The sequence below is a fragment of the Procambarus clarkii genome, chromosome 67 (genome assembly GCF_040958095.1).
Source record: "Procambarus clarkii isolate CNS0578487 chromosome 67, FALCON_Pclarkii_2.0, whole genome shotgun sequence".
Lineage (NCBI taxonomy): Eukaryota > Metazoa > Arthropoda > Malacostraca > Decapoda > Cambaridae > Procambarus > Procambarus clarkii.
The window spans coordinates 16,496,218-16,522,335 of NC_091216.1; the positions used below are offsets into that span (position 1 = coordinate 16,496,218).

The 26,118-nt window shown below is 41.8% G+C and overlaps 1 protein-coding gene across 4 annotated transcripts in view; it reads right to left on the bottom strand.

The window, feature by feature from the left end:
- The window catches only part of LOC123767541 (E3 SUMO-protein ligase Su(var)2-10), a 123,903-nt gene that overhangs the window by 46,052 nt on the left and 51,733 nt on the right, over positions 1–26,118 (bottom strand). For all 4 annotated transcript variants that reach the window (XM_045757237.2, XM_045757236.2, XM_045757235.2 and 1 more), the window contains 4 exons: positions 25,550–25,682; positions 19,989–20,223; positions 15,918–16,102; positions 10,342–10,533 (listed from right to left, as the gene is read on the bottom strand). In XM_045757237.2, the coding sequence (XP_045613193.2) occupies positions 10,342–10,533; positions 15,918–16,102; positions 19,989–20,223; positions 25,550–25,682 (745 nt within the window). The remainder of the gene's footprint in view (positions 1–10,341; positions 10,534–15,917; positions 16,103–19,988; positions 20,224–25,549; positions 25,683–26,118) is intronic.

The following is a 26,118-nucleotide window of genomic DNA, read 5'->3' on the forward strand; positions in this document are numbered from 1 at the left end:
TTGGAGCGGAGTCTTGAGGTGGGTAGAATATAGTTGTGCATTAATTGGCTGTTGATTGCTGGTGTTGACTTCTTGATGTGTAGTGCCTCGCAAACGTCAAGCCGCCTGCTATCGCTGTATCTATCGATGATTTCTGTGTTGTTTACTAGGATTTCTCTGGCGATGGTTTGGTTGTGGGAAGAGATTATATGTTCCTTAATGGAGCCCTGTTGCTTATGCATCGTTAAACGCCTAGAAAGAGATGTTGTTGTCTTGCCTATATACTGGGTTTTTTGGAGCTTACAGTCCCCAAGAGGGCATTTGAAGGCATAGACGACGTTAGTCTCTTTTAAAGCGTTCTGTTTTGTGTCTGGAGAGTTTCTCATGAGTAGGCTGGCCGTTTTTCTGGTTTTATAGTAAATTTACTAATTAATTTATAGTAAATTTACTAATTTACTATAAAACCAGAAAAACGGCCAGCCTACTCATGAGAAACTCTCCAGACACAAAACAGAACGCTTTAAAAGAGACTAACGTCGTCTATGCCTTCAAATGCCCTCTTGGGGACTGTAAGCTCCAAAAAACCCAGTATATAGGCAAGACAACAACAACTCTTTCTAGGCGTTTAACGATGCATAAGCAACAGGGCTCCATGGTTGTTGGATGGTTTGGTTGTGGGAAGAGATTATATGTTCCTTAATGGAGCCCTGTTGCTTATGCATCGTTAAACGCCTAGAAAGAGATGTTGTTGTCTTGCCTATATACTGGGTTTTTTGGAGCTTACAGTCCCCAAGAGGGCATTTGAAGGCATAGACGACGTTAGTCTCTTTTAAAGCGTTCTGTTTTGTGTCTGGAGAGTTTCTCATGAGTAGGCTGGCCATTTTTCTGGTTTTATAGTAAATTTACTAATTAATTTATAGTAAATTTACTAATTTACTATAAAACCAGAAAAACGGCCAGCCTACTCATGAGAAACTCTCCAGACACAAAACAGAACGTTTTAAAAGAGACTAACGTCGTCTATGCCTTCAAATGCCCTCTTGGGGACTGTAAGCTCCAAAAAACCCAGTATGTAGGCAAGACAACAACATCTCTTTCTAGGCGTTTAACGATGCATAAGCAACAGGGCTCCATTAAGGAACATATAATCTCTTCCCACAACCAAACCATCGCCAGAGAAATCCTAGTAAACAACACAGAAATCATCGATAGATACAGCGATAGCTGGCGGCTTGACGTTTGCGAGGCACTACACATCAAGAAGTCAACACCAGCAATCAACAGCCAATTAATGCACAACTATATTCTACCCACCTCAAGACTCCGCTCCAATATAGAAGCATCAAGAAATATGGACCAATAGGCTTTCTACAAACACTTCTATTCAATACCCATTGTTTCGTGTTCTGTCTTGTGTTGATGAAATTAATACCCTATTAATGCCACCTCTTGTTCTGTCTTGTGTTGATGAAATTAATACCCTATTAATGCCACCTCACCCCATCCACCTCACTCAAATGTAGATATAAAATCGGAGATGCGTAAGTTCTATTCAGTTGTGTATTTGTAAACTAAAGTCTTTGAAAATGTAATAAGTTTTACGAAACGCGCTCGTGTCGCGTCAGACTAGAAATAAAAATGAATTTTGGAGAATTGATTTTTGATTTACCTCCAACAGTGAAAAGAAATGTACGAAAGATTGAGAAAATTCGTGTTAGAATTATTAATCTTACTTTTTCGGTCATATTTAATAATATATATATATATATATATATATATATATATATATATATATATATATATATATATATATATATATATATATATATATATATATATATATATATATATATATATATATATATATATATATATATATATATATATATATATATATATATAGATAGATATACACACACACATTTTTTTATTTATTCATTTCTATTTTATGCATACCACCAAAACCTAAACTTAAGCCTGTACTGCACTGCAAGTTAATGTAAAATATCGTTGACAAGCATTATGCAAAATCCCCAAACCGTAAAAGATAAATCAACATGGTTTCTTAACATGCTTAAAAAATGAATAGTAATAAAAAAAAAAATAAAGCCATTGCACAGCATTGAAATCAAGCATGAATGTAAGGAAATGTCTTTTCTGGTCAGCCTCAGTGGGTCCTTGGTGCATTTGTTCTATTACCACAGAGGCCTCAACAACACCTCTGGCCTCTCAACCTATGTGGGCTTATCGAACATCAACACCAGAATCTGGTGTGCTCATAGTGGCAAGACGAACATGGGGGACCTGAAATCAGCCTCATAACTGAGTAAAACCACACAAAAAATGTGTGTGCAGATGATGAGTCACAATAACATGGCTGAAGATATGATAAAACCACACATCAGAAGATGGAGAAACGAGGCTGTTTCATTCCGTCCTGGATCATTATCAAATTAGGTGACAGAAGAGAGGAAGGTATGGGTAAATAAATTAGGTAAGAGTGAGGTAGGAGATGAAGAGCAGGTAAGAGAGAAAGAAAGGTCAGAGTAAGATGAAAGGTAATAGAGGAAGAATTGGATAAAGGTAAGAATAAGAGGAAGGTAATAGGAAAAAAAAAAGGGGGGGGGGATGGGCAGGCTTAAGTCAGACCACGTTTGCTAAAAAGGTTGGAGCATTTAAATATGTACTGTGAAAAGGAAGAGTCAACAGAAACACAGCCAATTTGACAAGATGGCGTCTGTGAAGAGGAGAGGCAGCAAAGATTATTTAGGAAGGAGACCAATTTGTAGGATAATTAGCCTCTCGAACATGACAGAAAAGTGCATTGTTTGTGTCTGCTGGCTTAATACTTCTTTTGTGTGCCTTAAGTCTGTCATTTAGTGTATATATATAAAATATGTTGATATCTTTGTTGATATTTTTGATAGGTTATCAAGAATAACTCAAGAATTAAGAGTCCTCCTTTGAAACTGGGACACCACACAGAGGGATGAAGTATTTGCAATGGTTCCTTCACCCAGAAAAATCACAGATGACAACTCGAAATTGAGGTGTAGGTGGCTCGGAAGGAGTCTGTGGCACCTGGCAAAGAAGAAAAGACAAAGCCCAAAGAAGGACCTGAAAGACAAGGCAGAATAACCAAGCATCCCTCCTGCCACACCATTATTGGAGTTCACTATGACTGTTGATGGGAGAAATCTTGTTGCTCAACAAACCTTGGCAAACTTTAGTAAGCCAAGCCAGACCAGGAGGGTCAGGGAAAACATTAAATTTGCAAAAGGAAGGCAAGTGCAGTCCCCAAACAAGCACCTTAGGAAAGAAGAGGTAGAATCCAGCTCAATTAAGGATGGAGGATAAGAAAGTGTAACAACTAGAAGTAATAGCTTCTAAGGTTCTGGCATCAAATGCTCAACCTAGTTCAAAGGGAACCCATTACCTAGTGTAACTGCAAACCCCTGGAACCTCCCTCTTCCCAAGAGGAGAAAGGCTAGCAATGGAGCTCAAATATACTTCAATACCTGAGGAAAAAGATGGAGGATAGACTGAGGCATCCACCACACAGTCCCTCACCCATTCTCCTGAAGGAGTGACTTAAAATCATCCCCAAAATACTAAGAAGAAACCAAAATTGCATTCACCAAATCCTCACTCAAACTGAGATGACTCCACGCCAACACCTCAAGAAAGAAGAAGCCCCAAGCAGAGGCTGTTTAACAACTGGACTGCGCCAACCATGAAAAGAATTTTTTGATTTTTTTTTTTCGTACCCATTCAAAATGTGTGCGTGGATGGCTGTGTACGAAATGGACTCTTAGAACAACTCCAGCAAGAGGCAGCCATCTTGGAAAAAATTCCCAGAATGCCCTAGGGCTGCTGGCTTGGTTAGTACCGATGAGCAGCCATGGGTGGCACATGCGCCTCTGGCTCTCAAACACCTGTCCAGCGCGGTGTTGAAATATCACTCTAGGGCGGTGAATTTCAAATCTTATTGTTTGAAGAACATAAGGGTCATGATATTGGTGAAGCTAGGCGCAATAAGGACCTAACACAAAGGTCGGATGCAAGTGATACAGCACCTATGAGGACGATACAACGAGCGTATCCAGTTGTAGCTCTGAGCGCCACCCTTGCCCACCTATGGCATCTCCAATTTATATAGATGTTACATAGATGAATCGTTTTCTGCGTTCAGTGATGATGCATCTGATACAAGTAGCATAGATGATCAGTGTTAGTGGCTTCCATGGTGGTGTTTTCCATAGATATTTTCACGAGATTCAATAGCTGAATCTTCCAAATTGACTGACACTCTTTTGAGACTGGCTGAATCTCTTCCAGATTGACGGACACTCTTCGAGGGTGGCAGAATCTCTTCCTGTGTGGGACCTTACAAAGTGATCTTTTCAAGACTACATTACAAACTGACCTTTTCCTATAATCTTTTCAATACTACCTTATGCTTTACAAGCTTGGCTACATACCACCTACAAGTACTAAAGCCAAGGGTGTATGTGAGTGCGTTATTTGCAAGCACACAGAACGAAGAAACAGGAAGTGAAAATCTATCTGTACCTCGTGCAACGAGAGCGAAGTCGCGGTGTACCATGGACTACTTCGTTGATTATTACTCACTTCTGAAGAGCTGAGTGTGTAATACAGTGTGTTACTGTGTAAATAGTGTGTGAAACTGTACATGTTGTAATTTTAGTGAATTTTTAACAAGTAATATGGCGACAATAAACATTTATTGTGGACACATTACTGACACATGTATCACAGTTCCATGGAACATTATGAATGTTCTACTGTATACATATTGTAAAGGACACAAATATGCATCCTATACGATAAAAAACAAATAAAACCGCATTGGAAATACATAGAATAAATAATTGAAAATATATTTGTGGTAACACACGGTGCTTGAATGGCCTGCGTGACCATGTCTGGGAGCTTCACGCATGGGCAACCAGCCCCTGATGACGTCACAGCGCACCTTGTTCACGTCCCCACAGCCAAAATAAGTGGAATTTGGTATTTATTTTTACACAAACATGTTCAGGGAAGGGAATTTATCATTTTAGAAAGAAAAAAGATTTTTTGGGGGGAACACTTGATTTCATGCGCACAGGAGGAATGTCACAATAAACTCTGCACATCACAATGATTACGAGCCCTGGTCATTGACAGACGTAGGAAGGAAGCACGAGCAGATGCCAGAGGAGCAGACCAAACCACTTTGTTCCGGAAAAGGAAACAAATAATGGTCTAGGTTTAGCACAATTCTGCATCATGAAAGCATCAAACTACCCTCATAAAGAAAGGTGACTCAACTCTTGCAGCACCGGCCACAGATGAATATGGCAAAAGCTAGTACCATAACGTGCAGATCAGAAAACACGACATCCAGGGACAACAAACAAAGCACACACATGGATGAAAAACACTCAAACCCAGCAGGCAGCCTTGGAGGGTAACAGGGATGTCCATGTCTGATAATCCATGTTTCTGAAAGCTACAAGCATCAGAAGTCAAATAGCGTGCAAGTGAGTCAACCATGATGCAACAACGAATAGGATCCAATGAGAACTGGCCATCCAATCTGTTAATAAACGTCCAGAAGCATCAAACCCTCGGGAAGTAAAGCTGCTTCCTGCTCAATGATCCCATAAATTATTAGATGATAAAAGGTGTGCAGTACCACAGAATTAAACAGAATGAATCTTTATCTGCCATCCAAATGGAATTCATTCATACCTAAGACTCAGCTTTAAACAAGTTATAACAAAGTACAAAAACTTTATTTTTTTTTATTTAAAAACACAATGAACTTAACTTCCATCAACAAGTCTGACTTAAGGACCAAGTCCCAAGCACTACACTGATACTGATGCAACTGAAGAAAAGCCCCATACGACACTTAAACCCCTTAGAGAAGATAAGTCCTATGAGGATATGAAAACCCCAACCCAACAATAGGGAAAATAACCCAGAAACAAAATTGAAGCGAAATAATCTGTTAAGCACACACAGTATAAGAAGCATAAACACTATTGTAAAGCATAACGATACTCGAAATATGAGGCTTTTCTACCTGTGCAAGACAACGAAGTCCCATTGAATGAGACACCCTACAAAGCACAAAAATAGGTTGGTCCTTGCAGAGGTGTAGAGATGGGATTGGTACCAGTCACACGAGTAAGGATGCAGGCAGACAGGATGCATGCTGAGCCATTGGTGACCCGAACTGCCATCTACTGGTGCATGTGGGTTTTTTGTATTGGGTAAACTACCATTTATAGTTTCCATTATCTCACTCTTTAATCATGATATGAACATCATTGAAGCTTGTTTTGTGTTGTCTATAAAAAACAACCGGGTGGTTTTACTAAGTTTTGGGTTGATTTCAGATACCATGCTCCTCTAACTTCTACGAGCACACAAAAAAACCAGCGTTGAATGTAATGAAAAGCCATTTTCTGGGCGAGACCCGGAGGCTCCCCGGAGCTATACCGGGCTGATGTGTATATATTAGACCGTTGCAACAGTCAATCTTAGGAGTTCTAGGCCAATCAGGGATCAGAGCCAGAACCTGGTCCCCTCAAGAGAGGCACGAGGAGCAATGGCCTAAAGACACCCCCGTGTAATTGGAAGCCGTCTTTGTCTGCCATCGACCAGGTCAGGCACCCAGAAAGGTAGGAATTCCAAAACTACTACTGATAAAAAAAAATTGCAAACTGAAAGCTGAACAAGCAACAGAACTCTCCAATCAAAACCAAGGAAACAAGTATGACGTCACCATAAACGCTGCGCATCCGCCTGCGCAACTTCCCCCCTCCCCGGGAGGGAAAAGGGGAGGTGGGGTCTAAGACCTTTATGCCGGCAACTCTCCTCAGTTCAGAGGCCGAGTATCAAAAACGCGAAAAAAACCGCAAACCGAAGGGGAGGGAGGGATGCCAGGGAGCCTCTGGGTCTCACCCAGAAAATGGTGTTTCATTACATTCAACGCTGGTTTTCTGTGGAGAGCCCCTTCGGCTCCCTGGAGCTACCTAACCAAAGATAAAGAAAAAGAGGGACTTACCTGGGAGGCGGACGTCACTCGTTTCTCAACTCGAAGTCGAGACAACTGGCTGCAACCTGCAACACAAGGCTACACGCGCCCGAGAAGGGCCAGGGACATTAACGAGATACCGTGCGGCCAGGACTCTGTTTGACCTCCAAAAGCCCCGTGCCCAAATGTCAGCCCAGGACATATTCTCAAAAACAGCAGCCAAAGCTGCGAACTTACGAACGTCACGGGCACGGGGATAGACCGCAGGGTGGCTGGACCGAATAATCCTGCGGATGACCTGGGAGATCCGCACCCTGGAACAGAAAAGAAGGGAAACCGGGTCCGCTCAAAGCACGTGCCCTGCCTTGGAAGCCGTGGCACGCAGATAGCGGCGAAGAGCTGCAACTGGACACAAAACATGATGCACCCCGGCTGAACCAATCAAGCATCAAAAACCTAAGGACCCCTTTGGAAAGCAGCAGACTCATTCTTCGCCAGAAAAGAAGGAAAAGGCTACAAACAAACAAAACGACCACCAGGACCGAAAGAGCAGAAACCCTTGCGCCGGAGGAGAGCATGAAGCTCCTCGACCCGAACCCCAAAGGCCAACGCCAACTAGAAAAGAGCCTTACAAAAACAGTCCTGAACAGAGGGGGCCACCACAAACCGAGGAGAAGAAAGAAGAGAAGAGAGAAAAAAAAGAGAGCACCCGGTCCAACAACCAGGACAGCTCAGGCAGCACATGAGCAGGCTGGATGTGAAACAACGCCCAAGAAAGCTTGCAGAACGGAGCAGAAGTGACATCCACCCCGTATGCAAGCTGCAGTGGCTCCGCAGCGCCGCACAATACAAGGCGACAGTATAGGAAAACCCTTCCCCCTGTAACAACAAGCCCTGTGCTGAGGGTACCAACACCTAAGTGGGGTTAAACGGGGCCCAAGCACACCAAGTCAACTCCTCCAAACCCCTGGGAACCTCCAAGACAGGACCAGGGCCGAGCTGTCCTGGATCCAAACCCTCTGCCTCTGGAGAAAAGGCAGAGCCCGCTGGAAAAGCCGGGATAAAGGGGGCCCGCTGGCAATGCCCAAGGGCTCCAGCAGGAGGAACAGGCTCGAATGCCTCCGCCGCCGATCTGAAAGGGGCATTCTCCGAAGCTGCCCGAGACTCACCACCAGGCAAACCCTGCCCCGACTCTGAAACCCTCAGATGTTTGGGAGCCGGGAGCCGGGAGCCGGGAGCAGGGGAATGGGGGGGGGGAAGAACTGGATGAACCACAGCAGGCGAAGGACTAGGGGGTGCAGATGAAACCAAAGTCGAGGCGACTAACACCCCCACATCCGGGTCCCTATAACCAAAGCGGGGCAGCTGCGGGGCATCCGGAAAGGCAACCAAACTTGCAGTGTTGCTGCAACCTAAACCATGCATGCAATGCCAAAGCTTCTTGCACCCTAATATCAATATCATTGGACTGGGTGAATTGGAGTACAAACAAGGAACACCACTTGTAGGACTCTGGGTCAAAGGTGTCATTGACCCAACAAGCAGCATGGCGGAGACAAAGACGGCGAGTGTCACTCTGGGTCAAGGAGACAGATCAACCTTCAAACTCGCACAAGGCGAGGTGGGACTCTGAGGTCTCTTCCATCGGACCACTGAGCCCCCAAGGAGGTTTCCAAGGCCCTTAGGCTGACTGCTAAAGGAAGCCCAGGTGAGGTACTGCTAACCGGTTATCCCAGAGCTACCTAGTAAACAAACTATACGCTGAACCCCTGCAATGTGTGCAAGCACAGGGACCTAGTGGGGGCCACCAAAATCCTACAAGTGGTCCTACCGCCACACCAGGCAGACCCCTGCCAGGCAAAACAAAACAAAATTAAAAGAAAAACCCCGCAAAAGCACAACGTCTCCAGGGGAACAGAACTGCCTGCTATGCATATATCAGACAGCTGCACAGTACCTCACGCCCCAACCAGCGATGAAACTGCCTCCTACCCAAGGGAAAACAGGAGCAAGAACCACCCCAGCTGAATCCCAAGGGTGGGCAATCACTGAGCAGCAACAGAACCACGGGGAGGTAGTTCCCAAACGGCTAAGGGAAGATAACCCTGAAGTCGCAAGGGCAGAACTTACAGGGCACCTAGGAATGGCAGCCCTAGGTGCATGCAGCACCAGTACTCTTGTGTTACTCCTGGCTCGCACGATACCAAAACTGAACACCACCACTGCACTGCAGCACTGCTCAAAGGATGGAGCCAGAGTCGATCAACTGTTCGCTCTCACAACAGCCTGTGAACTGAGGAGAGTTGCCGGTGTATGGGTCTGGGGACCCCCCCTGTCCCCCTCCCGGGGAGGGGGGAGAGGTTGCGCAGACGGATGCGCGGCGTTTGTGGTGACGTCATACTTGTTTCCTTGGGGAGTTCTGTTGCTTGTTTGGCTTTCGGTTTGCAATTTTTTTTTTATCAGCAGTAGTTTTTGGAATTCCTACCTTTCTGGGTGCCTGACCTGGTAGATGGCAGACAAAGACTGCTTCCAATTACACGGGAGTGTCTTTAGGCCATTGCTCCTCGTGCCTCTCATGACTGGGGGGAAGGGGGGGGCAGGCTCTGGATCTGGTCCCCCGTAGGCCTAGAACTCCTTCGATTGACTATTGCCACAGTCTAATATATACACATCACATCAGCCCGGGGAGCTGAAGGGGCTCTCCACAGAAAATCAGGTGTTTGTAAGCCTATGCAAATCCAGAAGCCATGTAGTTTCATGGTTGTCTTGGTGGCACTGCAGAGCAACTAAGGACCAGCCCAGGAAAAACATTCATGACTTTACACCTCTAAAAAATTTATTTCAAATTAACACTGATGAAGATTCTTTTAATGCACTTCAGTTTTGTGATTCAACAAAAATTTATTAGCAGTCTGAAGCTAGTGATACCCATTAGCAGCAACTACAGTATTCTTATGTGATAACTAATAAATTTGATGCCCAATTTAATATATCCATGTTTTGGCATGACAGCAGTCAGTATATTGTCTAAACCCTGAACTATAACAATGAGTAACAAAATACACTTATCCAGCTATTGTTTCCCATGTACATCTAATGGAGAAAATTAAATGAGCTTTGTAAAGGAAAATTACAACACAAAAAGAGCAGCGACAAACAAGCATACTGCAAGGATCAGCATCAACACTCGAATATTACTTGTAATAATAAAAACCACAAGAAAATAATCCGCAGTGTGTAAACTGCTTTCTAACTAAACACCATCACCACAACAACCACTACTAAACATACAACACTTCCACATCATCTACCTGAGCCGTGTGGTGTGGTGTTTCCAGCAGTGCCTGTTGCAGATGCTGTAGAAACCGGCACAGAAGATGAACCATTATTAGGACGTTTGGCAGGTGGTGGCGAGTCGTCGTCATCTTCCTCACTATCGGTTAGTGTGATAATCTCAGGCTCTGCAGATTTTTTCTTGTTGTTCACCTCTTCTACAATGGGGGCTGTCAAAATATGCTAGAATAAGTTACCTTACAATTGTAAATCTGTCAACCCATTAAGTGTCAATCTTATAAAAAAAAAAAAAAAAAAAAGGAAGCCAGGTGAAGCAGCAACCGACGCAAGGACACTGGGGTTTGAACCCAATGATTGTGAGACCAGCGAAGAGGCCGCTCTGAATATACCAGAACAGCCTCCAAAGCCAACTTTGCCCAGTCTGGTGGGCCAAAGTTCAGGCCCTCAGGATACCTTCTTCTAACATAGTATTTTCTCTTAAGATGCCTTCTTGCAGTCGCCTCATTATTGTACAATTTTCACTAAATCAAAATGGGGGCAGTACCTGTAATGTTTCAATATATTATTTTTGGTCGAGTTTCTTGTCCATGTTTTTATTAAATTATATTAATTTACTTATTGATAAATTATTTTAATTTTATTTTAAACTTAAACAAAACCCATTCTTTATAGTTTTCTTTATTGACATTATCTCATTTCCAGAGACTCATGCTACAGCTAAGACAACTCAATTCCAGCAACCCTGTTTGGGGTTGAGGGAAACCAGGCAAATCAGCAGTGTAGGTTACTTAGGTAGGGAGCGAGTATGGAATTAATAGTAGTGTGCATTTAATGCAAATTGAATAAATGAGGGCAAGAGAAAAGAACTGAAAGTAAATTCTATACTTAAGAAAATAGTTCAACACTGTACACCTTAACTTCAGATATAGGCGGGACCAGAGAGCCAGAGCTCAACCCCCGCAAGCACAATTAGGTGAATACAGGAAAGCACACTAATGCGATATATATCAATGAGAAAATCCTGAGAAATGAGAAATTAACTCCTCTGCCTTCGCTCAAGTGAAGATCGTACGGTCCTACTTGAGGACTGTATGTATACCTTACACTAGCTTTAGGTGGGACTTCCAGACTTCCTGTGATTTCAGTAGAAATCTGGTTGTATGACTTATAGTCACAAATCAGCGGTGGAACAGTGGTAGAGTATGTGGCTGGCAACGCCTAGGTCAGGGGTTTGCGTTGCCTCACAGCCCCAGTGGATTTTCTCATTGATATATATCAAGTTAGTGTGATTTTCTGTGTATATCAATCAGCATTTTTGTGGTCTAAGATCAGATTGCAACTTTTGTTAGTCAAAGATTAGCATTATAAAAAACCAGCGTTGAATTTAATGAAATGCCATTTTCTGGGCGAGACCCGGAGCTTATCCAGGCCGATATGGAACCATTAGACTTTGGCATCAGTCAGTGTGAATGGAGTTCTTAGGCCTACCGGGGACCAGGAGCCAGAACCTGGCCCCCTCAGAAAGGCACGAGGAGCAATGGCCTATAGAATTGCACATGTGATCTAGGAGCATTCTATAGTCTGCCATCGACTGGGTCCGGCACCCAGAAAGGTAAGCATCCCAAAACAAACCCCTATTCTGGTTGAAACTACTACTAAAAGTGAAATGAGTGGACAGAACTCCCCAAAGAAAAACAAGCATGACGTCACGACATTGCCGCGCTGCCGTCTGCACAGTTCCCACCTCCCTGGGAGGGGAGGTGGCATCAATGTTGGGAGGACAGAGTAAGGAAATGAAATGTTATAAAAGGATGTGGAATATAGGTCAGTAAATCACAAGAATAAGTTTATTGAGATGGTTATATCATATTGAAAGAATGGGTGATTAACCAATAAACTGCTCCTGAATCCCTCAAGCAATAGGGGGCCAATGCACCATACTGCTATGGGAGAGTAGATATGCCCAATAATATTCGGAAATCCTAAAGAGTGTATGTAGACGTCATTCAAAACTTGAGACCTCTAACAATCGTTAGAAATATTTAACAAAAAACCTGAAAGATTAAGCTTCCTATCTGGAAATTAATACTAAAGAAATTGACATCATGTTAGGTGCATCATCATCGATTTACTTACAATCCATGGTAGGAATCATTGACACCATGTAAAATTTCAAAGACTTATAGATCTGGAAAATATTAGTGATGAGAAGAAGTCTATTTTATAAATAGCAACCTTGAAAAGTTCATCACAATTCTGCAAAAAACTAAAATGATTTGTCTCCCCCCCCCCCACCATTAGAAAGAGATTTTTGTAAAATGCAGAAAGGAACAATGGTTGTATTTTTTATGTATACCAGAAAATTTACCTAATTTAGTAGCATTTAGAGGGGTTTAGGCAGCATATTTGAGCGAGCTTGAAAATGTGAGGGGTACGAAGAACCATAGTCATAGTGAAAGACTATGGCTATCTAGAAGCTGAGGAAGGAAGCTGAGATTGATTGTGTAACAGCACAAAAACACAATGCTGTTACTTGTTAAAAGCACAAGTAGCAGTTGTTTATTTATTATGCACCCCATATCCATCCTATGGGTAGTAGTGGAAAGGATTACAGAGGCACATACTGTAATGGACTTAGGGACTGAACCCAAAATTAATTTAGCTAAGCAAGTTGTAGCCTTGATGAGCTATTTACAAAATTTACTGAATACAGAGCACCACTTGGTTTCCGAACTTTAGTTATCCGAAACTTCCAGTTTCCCGATTGGGGTTGGGGAGTCATGCTACCCGAACAAAGTTCGGGTAGGAAGGGGTCCGCCAAGCGTCACGCCGGTTTGTTGTGGTGGGTGGGAGATGGTCCAGTTTGCCCACTGTGACTTCACAGATTCACGGCCTATTATTCCTATTATTTTGAATTGCCATAAGGCTGGAATGTTCATTCTGTGCTTTTGTTTTACATATCTGCACAATCAAGAAACATCTGTGCACCATGTTGGCTCCAAATGCACGCATTGCGTCAGTGATGGCTGACCAGTGGGTGGATGGATGAGGGAACTTAAGTGGGAGGCAGTATGAGAGAGGGGGGGAGAATTAGTCAGAAAGGGAGGGAGGGAGAGAGAGATGCTAGGAGGGAGTGGGAGGGAGAGAGAGATGCTAGGAGGGAGGGAGAGATGCTAAGAGGGAGGGGGAGGTAGGGAGAGATGCTAGGAGGTAGGCAGGAAGGGACGGAAGTAGTGAGAATTAGGGAGGGAAAGGCAGGCTGGCAGGCACAGGCAGGCAGGCACAGGCAGGCAGGCACAGGCAGGCAGGCAGGCGCAGGCAGGCAGGCAGGCGCAGCAGGGAGTGAGTGGTAGTCACGCAGTTGAACCGCGTGACCTTGAGAGATGGGATGTAGGGGGGCGGGTGGTTTGTTGGTGGTGGGGGCGAGACCGGCTCATTCCCGAAGATAAGCCTAACACACACTACCCGTTAGCATGATGGCAGGGAGGGAGGCAGGCTGGCTGGAAAGGAAGCAGGCTGGGAAGGAGGCAGGCAGGCAGGCAGGCTGGGAAGGAGGCAGGCAGGCAGGCAGGCTTGCAAGCTGGGAAGGAGGCAGGCAGGCTTGCAGGCTGGGAAGGAGGCAGGCAGGCAGGCAGGCTGGGAAGGAGGCAGGCAGGCTTGCAGGCTGGGAAGGAGGCAGGCAGGCTTGCAGGCTGGGAAGGAGGCAGGCAGGCAGGCAAGCTTGCAGGCTGGGAAGGAGGCAGGCAGGCTTGCAGGCTGGGAAGGAGGCAGGCAGGCAGGCAGGCTTGCAGGCTGGGAAGGAGGCAGGCAGGCAGGCAGACTTGCAGGCTGGGAAGGAGGCAGGCAGGCAGGCAGGCTTGCAGGCTGGGAAGGAGGCAGGCAGGCAGGCAGGCTTGCAGGCTGGGAAGGAGGCAGGCAGGCAGGCAGGCTTGCAGGCTGGGAAGGAGGCAGGCAGGCAGGCAGGCTTGCAGGCTGGGAAGGAGGCAGGCAGGCAGGCAGGCTTGCAGGCTGGGAAGGAGGCAGGCAGGCAGGAAGCGATATATGGGTGTTGAAGTGAACCATGAACCACGTGACCTTTGAGTGTGTGTGTGTGTGTATGGGTTTGGGGTGGGGGGAGAGGGGGAGGTGTATCGGTGGTGGGGGAGGGACCGGCTGACTCCGTAAGCCTAACCACACTCCACAGACCTGTGACCCAGATTTGTTTCTTAAATGTACAGTACATCATCGTATATTTTAGGCAGGATGTGCCTGCAGGCTGGCAGGAAACATCCAGAGGATGTTTGCCAGACGTCTTAATAATCAGTTAGGAACAATTAAGGACTTTTATAAAGCGGATCAGGACTTCACTTATTGGTGAGTACAAACAAAACACAGTCGCATTTACGCTATGAACCTGTCGATTTTTTCCCCTAGAGTTTTTTCGTAAATTTTTTCGGAAAAATTTCTTTTTACATTTCTAGTTTATTTTTTCCCCTCTATTTCTCGTATACGAACTTACATGTTAACCGACGGGTCTCGTCCCCAAGGGGTTCGGAAACCAAGTGGTGCTCTGTAGTACATTGTTACATCAACAATGGGCTCGAGACTGACCACAAGTAGTCTCTCTAAATTAAGCAACTTACATATGTGGAGAGCTAGTGTCATAACTGTTATGTTTATAATGAAAATGCTCCCCCCCTCTCCCAACTAGTAGGCAGCGGTGGAAAGGTTACAATCACCCACATTTACTACCTACAGTTAGCAAACTGGGAATATTTGGCTAAAATTTCTGGTAGGAAATCATTTTGAATTAAATATTTACATATTTCTTGAACATTTGCTAGAGTTGTCTCTGAATTCATGTACATTTTCATACTCCATCACATAATAATGGAGGGTGTGCGATTAATTTTGTTGCTACAGTTTACATTTTGTCTACATCAGCAGGTAATGTAAACTCCTACAGATACTTATAGCAAAGTCTAAGCCAAGCAGCAATAACACCTAGGAGTCTGCTGATTTTATTGGATGATTCACAGATGTGTGGCTCTTCTTGCGTGATGGTGTCATTAATGATAGATGGAATTACTAGTGTAGATTTCACATGGAGGTAGCAGGCAAAAAGATTTCACAGAATCAGTTCGAAGAGTTAATTTTTTCATTTTACAGTAACAACTCTCATACAACACTTTGCACCTGGCTATACAAAGTAAAGGGAGTGCTTCTGTGTATGTATGGTATTGTTGATGCTGCTTCTTTGTCATGCTATAGAATTCAATGTGGATGATATGGCAAGTGCTAAAATATCTCTTCATTCATGTCTTTGTATTTGCTCTTCTATTTCTCCTGGCCTGATAACACCTCTTGCTGTGAAAGTGAGAAATGGTGGGGGGAAGGGGTTGATAACAAAAATGAAAGAGTTTAATAAAAATTATTAGGAATCCATTTGATATAAAAAAATTTGTGTCATGAGTGACAAGTCAAATACTTGTACAGAACTATTCCCCTAGTCCTGTGTATACATGACCGAATTATCTACAGCTAATGTAACCTGAAAAATGTTACTGAAGTGATTCAGTATACATTCTAACAAAAATGGTGGTATGATACTTACCATCATCTTGATCTCGAGTGTCATCATCACTATCGTCGCTCAATGTCTCTACAGCTACTTCAGATTTCCGTTTCTCCACCTCGGGTTCTTTTTCTTTTTTTGGCATGAGAGGTGTCCAACCTCCATCTTTATGAAGTGTTACTTCATTGCAGCTGGAATTCTGTTGGAGTACTTCCTGAAAGTACCTACAGCAAAAAATTCATAAAAAGATTAATCACATTTAATGTACATAAGAGTAAGCCAAAATGATATATATTATTCACTGCTACACTGCCCTACATGTGGCCTTGTATTCAATAATAATATTCTTATTATTAGCATTATTATTCAATAATAATTATGAGATGATACTGAAAATTCATGATGCTGTTGACCCTTCAGATACTGTACTCACATTGGTCGGCAAAAACTGTATGACATGCCTTTGAAAACCCTTCAGCTACAAGTTTTTAAATCCAGTTGAATAGAGCACCAACTTGATCATCATAATATCAATACAGGTTTCACACCAGTACTGGATGGATTATTTAATTGATTCTTTACACAACAAATAATGATGAATGCGCAAGCCAATGCCAGTTTTCAAAACAATAGCAAAACAATATATGGAATTTTCTTAATGCCTTTTTCCAATCAAGTTAGTTACAGGATAAAAGCTATGCTCGTGGTGTTCTGTCTTCACAGTACTCTTTTTATATGACACTGACGGTTTTTGCATCCACTGTGCCTCCTCACTTATCCCTTAAAGGGCGCAATACATGTACAGTATAGCTGGATTGAGTAACTATTGCGGAAAGGCGCACCATATATATGTATGGTTGGGAATACCGCATAAGATTTGAAAGTCCCAAAGCTACACGGGGTTCATATCAGCTTCCTCAGGGCTCTAGTAAACATATGCCATTTATCAAAAAAATTGTGGGCAACATTCCCAGGTGTGAATGCCTCAGTACTGAGAGAGCTACCAAGGCTCGCGCACGCAGCATGACCTAACAGCACTGCTGTTCAGCTTGTGACCACAGCATCGCCTAAAAATGTCAAAATATGTATGAAACTGCTATTATTTAGCGATGATAGTATTACAGAAGACCCCTGACTGTGATACAAATGACCAGGATTCTGATAATAGCAGGACTGTGGTGATAATTAGTGCTGTGTGTAGTATGATGGGAAGAGTAATCTTGATGAGGAAGGGAGGTAGTGTGGTCTGCTGTGTGGCAACCTGTGTATAAAGTGTAATAACGGCAAAAGGAGTATGTTGGGAGGAGCCATTTTGGTCAGGGAGGTTATCTTGAGATGATTTCGGGGCTTTTAGTGTCCCCGCGGCCCGGTCCTCGACCAGGCCTCCACCCCCAGGAAGCAGCCCGTGACAGCTGACTAACACCCAGGTACCTATTTTACTGCTAGGTAACAGGGGCATAGGGTGAAAGAAACTCTGCCCATTGTTTCTCGCCGGTGCCTGGGATCGAACCCAGGACCACAGGATCACAAGTCCCGCGTGCTGTCCGCTCGGCCGACCGACTCCCGCAGATGAGGTGGCATCATTTGCTGGCTGGTGTGTGATTTGTCATGCTGTGTAGGATGGCCACTATGCTGTTTGGACACCATACCAGCTTAGTTGTAAAGTTATGGTGAACAAAACATGTAGATACAGTACTTAAATATAACGTGTGTGTATATAGTGTAATAACAACACAAACAGTATGGTGGGAGGAGGAATGTTGGTGAGGGAGGGAGGTAACATCAGCTGACTGTGTGTAGCAATCTCTGCTATTGTCTGGACTCTTCATACCAGCTTAGTGGTTTGTTATGGTGAACACAAATGTAGATTCTTATATATAACTTGTGTATATAGTGTAATAACAGCACACAGTATGCTGGGAGGATGCATTTTTGTGAGGGAGGGAAAGACGCACTATCGTCTGCTTGCTGCTGTGTCACCTGTCATGCAGTTTTTTGTGGCCACAATGTTGTTTGGACACCATACCAGCTTAGTTGTACAGTTATGGTAAACAAAATATGTAGATACTTATATATAATGTGTGTATATAGTGTAGCAACAGCAAAAACAGTATGGTGGGAGGAGGAATGTAGACGAATGAGGTGTTGGTGAATGAAGGAGGGAGGTAGCGTCTGCTGGCTGGTGTATGGCAGCCACTCTTGTTGTTTGGACTCACCATACCAACTTTGTGGTTCACTATGGTAAGCACACTGAATAATATTACTCTAAGAAAACAGAGAAAAAGTCAGACATTGAAATAATTAGGTAATAATATCTTTGTGGCAACTCCTGCCTGAGAGTTGCCTGACAGCGCAGGTGGAGCACAGTAATAAGATTACTGGTGCAGAAAACACAAATATAGATTTAAATAGTGAATAAAAAGAGTAAGATAATGAGTAGATATATTGAATGAATGTATGAGGCAATGTGGTATTAATGCAAACTACACACAAGAAATAGCAGTGAAAAAGAGCACTCCAGACTCAGTCCACATGAAGCAGACAACATATAGTGGTGAACAATGTGTTGGTTCTGTGATGCTACTAAGGGTTGTAGTCTCAGAGACCAAATGTCACTTAATATATTAAACTCTTTCATTAAGATTGTTAATTATGTTCCGTAGAGCAGGTAGGACTGCAGTAGGACTAAGTTTCAAATGAACGTGGACTTTAAACAATTCTTACTCCTACCATCACCTCTACTGATCAATATTATGTAACCTAAACAGTTGCCACATGAGACTGATATTATCTTCCACCAGTATTCTGAGAATATCTATTTGAGGTAAATTTGATGATGGGTGGCAAATAGAATTGAACCTTTATTGTTCATTATGTCATTAACATGTCAACACCCATTTTCTATTTTACAATTCCAAGAGGTTTATTTGGCAAATTAAAATATTCCACACTATTTTAATTAAACAGACCATAACTCATGCATCACAACATGGATAAACAAAAAAAGTTCCTTCATTAAAAGGTATGGTTAATTTAATTTCTTTTATAGTATTATATATCTATCTTTCCTGGCCCGTCAAAAGAGAGATTAGCGTACTGGAATAGTGGCGATGAAGATAAACTGGGGATGCTGTCCATTTAATGGAGGAATAATGATTACAAGACTATTTTGTCAATCTTTAACCCTTGGACAGCAGCTATGAAAAATTGGCAATTTTGCACACTGCGCAAAAAAATATAAAATTCTTAAACATAGTTGTTCATAATAGAATTATTAATTTCCACAGAAAATGTAAGAAAAAAAAGAAGTGAATATTTAGCTATTTACTGGGTGGAGGTACTCAGAGAGGTTGCATGGTGGCTATGTGGTGTGGTATATATCAACACACGATGCCAACTTTGCTGACACTGAGGTATGCGAGATACAACTCTTGTGTTATCCTCCGATTTTCATTGCTTGTTTATCACTTGTTTCTCTTCATTCACAAGTGTTTGTGTTGAATCACTTGATAAATCATGTAATTCACATAACACAATGTTTCAAATGAAGATTAGTTTACTTGGTAGACTTCATTAAAACTATATATAGTAAAAATAATATTCACATAATATACATGGGTGCCGGGGCTCTAAGCGATGACATAGGGCCCAATAGGCCCCATATGGGTGACAGTATAGATTGACAGGAGTGTAAGCCACCAATGTGCCACCCATGAATGACGGCAGGCTCCTAGTATGTGTAACGCTTGATAATGGTTCAAACATGATTGGCTTACCTGGTATACCTCATTACAACCATATAGAGATGTGAAACCTTATGAACATCATTGGTATACATATGTAATTATGATCAAATTTTATACAATAGCCGCATTTACCTAGTAATGTAACCATGAAAGAGTAGCAGGATTTTTTCATGGGTCAAAGAGCTATTATATCCTTATTTACATCATACAAGTAAAACCCAGACAATAATAGTTTAAATCATCATACAGTGATAACTGCATTACCCCACGAATCAACATATGGTGATAACCGCTGTTTAAAAGTTAACAGCCTATGCCTTATGCAGTCAACTGAAAATAAAAAGAAGCAATTGATAAAACTAACCCATCAATCACTAAACAGTCATAAACAGCAGGTTTGTCACAAACTGGGCAGGTCCAGGTGGGCTTCCGTTCATTCATTTGAAGGTAAAGAGATGCATCAAAGCATTGGAGGTGATCACAGGTACTAGCACGACAAGGTAGCATCATGCGCATCTTTCCGAGTGGACACATTAGTGAACATCGTAGAGAAGTTGTAGCTATTTCACAATCTGCATCTTCCTGTAGTTTTTGTTTTACTGAAAAATAATGAATTTAACATTAAATTAATACTTACTCTTCCTACTTACTACAACCAAATACGTCCTCCTGAATCCTGTATTATAATTATCATTATTATTGTCAATATTCATTCAGATACATTTCTAATGCAACAAACAGATTTTAAACCCAATCTAATGTGTGTGTTGGAGATTAAAAACACTCCTAAACCATTGTATGAAAGTCAGGCTGGGTCAACTATTAGTTCTGTAACATTTTCCTGTTGATATTTGGATTAAACAATCTTTATGCACAAAATGGAATAAAACATGCAGGAAATCTTAACCTGCTAAGCATATTAATGAATTTCATGAATATTATAAAGTTGAACAGATGCCAACTTATACTGAAAATTCCCAAAATAATGCTGGACATTACCTACATTTACCCAATTTTTCTCACAAATACAGAGATACATTAAAAAAATAATTACAATCACTAACCTACAATTCAAGTATAACCTCCTTTATTTAAACAGTTTAAGTGCAAATTACAAATTAGTATTTGCTAAATATATTTGGTTTGGTTTCACCCAAACTCCAATCAATCATTTACTTCAACTTATGACCTCTTGACACCTCCCCCTCCCCCTCCCTCCCCCGTTTGACGTTCAGTACCTTCCTCCCTTGGGTAAAAGTGACCATGTCTTTTTGGGAATAAAATATGCAATGCGTTATAATCTGGAAGAAAACAAGGAGGTTGAAGCAGTTGAAAAACCTGACTTCAGGAGACCACATATGGCTATCTTGAGGTTATCTTGAGATGATTTCGGGGCTTTAGTGTCTCCTCGGCGCGGTCTTTGACCAGGCCTCCACCCTCAGGAAGCAGCCCGTGACAGCTGACTAACACCCAGGTACCTATTTTACTGCTAGGTAACAGGGCCATAGGGTGAAAGAAACTCTGCCCATTGTTTCTCGCCGGTGCCCGGGATCGAACCCGGGACCACAGGATCACAAGTCCAGTGTGCTGTCCACTCGGCCGACCGGCTCTGGCGACCTTTGACATTTTTTTTAGTGAGTATAATTGGACAGACTTGTTGCTAGGCAAGGAAGTAAATGAGACGTATGTCAAGTTTTGTGAAATATATGATAAAGGCACAAAAAAATTTATACCAAAGCAGAGATGCAGAACTAGGAAACAGGATTGGTTGGACAGAAATTGCGAGAGGGCCAAAGATCAAAAGACACAAAAATGGAATCAATATAGGAAGAGGCTAAACCCCCCAAACATACCAGCGATACAAAGATGCGAGGAACAACTACACGTCAGTGAGGAGAGAGGCAGAAAGAAATTTTGAAAAAGGAATTGTGGACAAATGTAAAACAGAACCAGGTCTATTCTATAAATTCATAAACAAATTGTAGGTAAAGGATAATATTCAGAGGTTGAAAATAGGAAATAGATTCACAGAAAATGAAAAAGAAATGTGTGAAACATTAAACGAAAAGTTCCAAAGTGTTTTTGTACAAAATGAAATCTTCAGACACAATACAAATTCCAGAGAGCAACATAGAGCACATAGAGGTGTCTAGAGATGAAGTAGAAAAATGCTCGAGGAGCTAAGTAAGAACAAAGCAGTTGGTCCAGATGGAGTTTCACCATGGGTTCTGAGAGAATGTGCACCTGAGCTCAGCATTCCACTTTAACTGAATTTTCAGGCTTCCCAGTGTAAAGGAGTTGTAACTGATGAGTGGAAAAAGGCTAACATCATTCCAATCTACAACAGTGGCAGCAGAGAAGACCCCCTCAATTATAGACCTGTATCATTGACAAATGTAATAGTCAAAATTTTGGAAAAAATAATAAAAACTAAATGGATAGAACACCTGGAGAGAAATGATATAATATCAGACAGACAGTATGGTTTTCGATCTGAAATATCCTGTGTAACGAATTTAATCCGTTTCTATGATCGAGCTACAGAGATTTTACAGGAAAGAGATGGCTGGGTTGACTGCATCTATCTGGACCCAAAAAAGACTTTTGACAGAGTTCCACATAAGAGGTTGTTCTGGAAACTGAAACATATTGGAGGGGTGACAGGTAAGCTTCTAGCATGGATGAAAAATTTCCTGATAGAAAAATGAGGGCCGTAATCAGAGGCAATGCATCGGATTGGAGGAATGTCACAAGTGGAGTACCACAGGGTTCAGTTCTTGCACCGGTAATGTTCATTGTCTACATAAACTATCTACCAGATGAAATACAGAATTATATGAACATGTTTGCTGATAATGATAAGATAATAGGGAAGATAAGAAACCTAGATGATTGTCATATTGTCATACCCTTCAAGAAGACATGGACAAAATAAGTACAGTATATGGAGCACTACTTGGCAAATGGAATTTAATGTGAATAAATGCCATGTTATGGAATGTGGAACCCCACACAACCTATAAATTATGTGAGAAACCTTTAAAGAATTCTGACAAAGAAAGGGATCTAGGGGTGGTTCTAGATAGAAAACTGTCACCTGAGGACCACACTAAGAACATTTGTGCGAGGAGCCTACGCTACACTTTCTAACCTCAGATTTGCTTTTAACACTTTCGCGCTTTAGATTAGAGATAACTCGTCGCTGTTTTTTCTTACGATTCCGCATAACTGCCTAGTTTTCTCGTCCATCGAAAAAATATTTCTATAAATTCCATTTTTTAACCGAAATGGATGGGGATACTTTTGTTTTGTAGAGAATTTATTCGAATTTTCTGGTACCAGAATGAATATTATATCACATAAACTTCTATGAGTAAAAAAAAAAATACACAAAGTATGTTTGGGGGTGTGGCGAGCGTGTGGCAGTGGGTTCCCTTTAGCCGTTGATATATCCAACACGTGGGAAATATTTGTATGTGTTATGTATATGTCTGTGTAGGGAATTTTACTGCGATCACTGTCATACAAATTATAAAATGTTTCAACAAGTATAAACATGACAAACATCAAACGAACGAAAACAATGCGTTCGTTTCTGCCGCGAACGCATACTGAGCAACGTGGTTCTATATTTGGCGCTTCTCTTACACATGCTTTGTACAAATGTTATACAGTTCATCTTATAGAAAATTTTATTGCGAACACATTGGTATAAAAAAGAAATACGTACATAGAAAAGTAGGGTCAGGAAACGTATAAACTTTCCAAGCATGATTTCCCCCCTGTGTTTTCGCCAGTGCGCTCGCGGCTAACTACTCTCCACTTCACACACTCTTGCGGGTGGGCAATTCATATGCATATGTCCGTATAGAGAATTTTATTGCGATTCCAATGATACCAAAATTAGCGATGTAGGACAACTGTAGGCTTCGCAACCATTAAGAGAGTGGAAACATTTTGTTGCTGTTTGGCACTCTCGGTGAGTGATCTGCATAGTTTTTTATTTGGTGTTGATACTCCTTATGCTTGGGTGGCGTTTTATAGGTATGCTTTTATAGACAATTTCATTGCGAACACAGTGATACCAAATTTAAATACGTGCGCCTTCAATTATTGTCAGGACAGTCAAAAGAGTGTACACTTTTTCGGTCTTACCGCATAGGCGCGCGAAGTGCCGAAAGCATCTGGGGTATTGTTTTTTTTTGAGCGCCGAGAGCGCGAAAGTGTTAAATACATGGATGATGAAATACTAAAAAAATTATTCATGACTTTTGTAAGACCAAAGCTAGAATATGTGGCGGTTGTATGGTGTCCATATCTTAAGAAGCACATCAACAAACTGGAAAAGGTGCAAAGACATGCCACTAAGTGGCTCCCAGAACTGAAGGACAAGAGCTACGAGGAGAGGTTAGAGGTATTAAACATGCAAAAACTAGAAGATAGAAGAAAAAGAGGCGATATGATCACTACGTACAAAATAGTAACAGGAATTGATAAAATTGATGGGGAAGAATTCCTGAGACCCGGAACTTCAAGAACAAGAGGCCATAGATTTAAACTAACGAAACAAAGCTGCCAGAGAAATATAAGAAAATTCACTTTTGTAAACAGAGTGGTAGATGGTTGGAACAAGTCAGGTGAGAGGGTGGTGGTGGTCAAAACCGTCAGTAATTTTAAAGCGTTATATGACAAAGAGTGCTGGGAAGACTGGACACCACGAGCGTAGCTCTCATCCTGTAACTACACTTACATTTTACACACACATAATCAGAGGCAATGTATCTGACTGGAGGAGTGTAACAAGCACAGTCCGGCAGGGTTCAGTTCTTGCACCAATAATGTTCGTTGTCTACTTAGGTGAAGGAATACAGAATAATATGAACATGTTTGCAAATGATGCTAAGATACTGGGAAGGATAGGAGACACAGACGATTGTCATTCCCTTCAAATTGATCTAGATAAAAAAGTGCGTGGAGCACCCTCTGGCAAGTGTAGTTCAATGTGAATAAATGCCATGTTACGAAATGCGGAATTGGAGAAAATAGACCACACACAACTTAAAAATTATGTTGAAAGGATTTAAAGAACTATAATAAAGAACAAGATCTAGGGGTGGTTTTGGATGATATACTGTCTCTGGAGGAACACAAAGAACTTTGTGTGAGGGGGTGTAAGCATCGCTTTCCAACTTCAAGCTCGCTTTTAATTATATGGATGGTGAAATACTAAATTTGTTCATGACTTTTGTGAGACCAAAATTGGAATATGCAGCAGTTATATGGTGTCCATATCTTAAGAAGCACATCAATAAACTGGAAAAAATGCAAAGGCATGCTACAAAATGGCTTCCGGAAGCGAAAAACAAAGAGTTATGAGGAGAGGTTAAAGACGTTAAACATGCCAAAGCTAGATGATTGGAGAAAAAGAGGTGATATGATCACTTCCAATAAATAGCAATGAATCGACCAAACTGACAAAGATGAATTTCTGAAACCAGCAACTTCAAGAACAAGAGGACACAGAATCCAGCTAGGGGAAAGAAAAGATGCTGAAAAAATATTAGAAAGTTTTCTTTTACAACAGTGTAACAGATAGTTGGAACAAGCTAGGTGAGAAGGTGGTGGAGGACAAAACAGTCTGTAGTTTCAAAGCTGTTACACGACAAAGAGTGCTGGGAAGAAGGGACACCATGAGCGTAGCTCTCATCCTGTAACTACACTTAGGTAATTACACATATGTAATATATATATCTTGCATATATTTACAGTTTCTTCTACATCATTTATTCTTTATAAATATGGGAGGAGGTTTATAAGTGCTTACCCAACCAAGACCCTCTTGTTCAACTGCTCTAAGTCCCCAGGACGGTCATAATGTGGGTTGGTGATTGTAATCAAATGAAAATAAAACATCAGAACACTTACTAAGTGATCTTGTAAAATCTGCAATTTTGGCTCCTCTATTTTTAAGTCTCTGTAGTAGGTCATCTGAAGATAATTTCTGTACTAAATATACAGATATGACGTAGCATCGACCATATTCCGACGCCCAAGATACCTGCAAATATTCTACATTACTTATCTCGTCCTTAGGATAAAAACAACATTAATACAGGGTTTCCCCCCCATATATAAATGGGTTACATTCTGAAAAGGTGTTCATAAAGCATTTGTTCGGAATATGGAAAGAGATTTTCCATAGTCATAATGCTCTAAATGGTGGGATGCATTCCCAAACCACCAAAAATCACCATAAAACCAATATTTTTTGGGTTAAAAAAAAAAAACTTGGATGATGTAGTTGTCTTGCGTTTCAAAGTTGGCTGTTTTTGATGATTGAAGAGGTTTATTCAATTACATGAATAAATAAATGAAAATACTGTGCGTGTGTATACTCTAGTAAGTCATTAATTTGTAATTTATCACAGGAGTAAACACATCTCACCTTCCTTCCATCACCAAATTCATGGACCCTACCAGGAGGATAGGGGTCC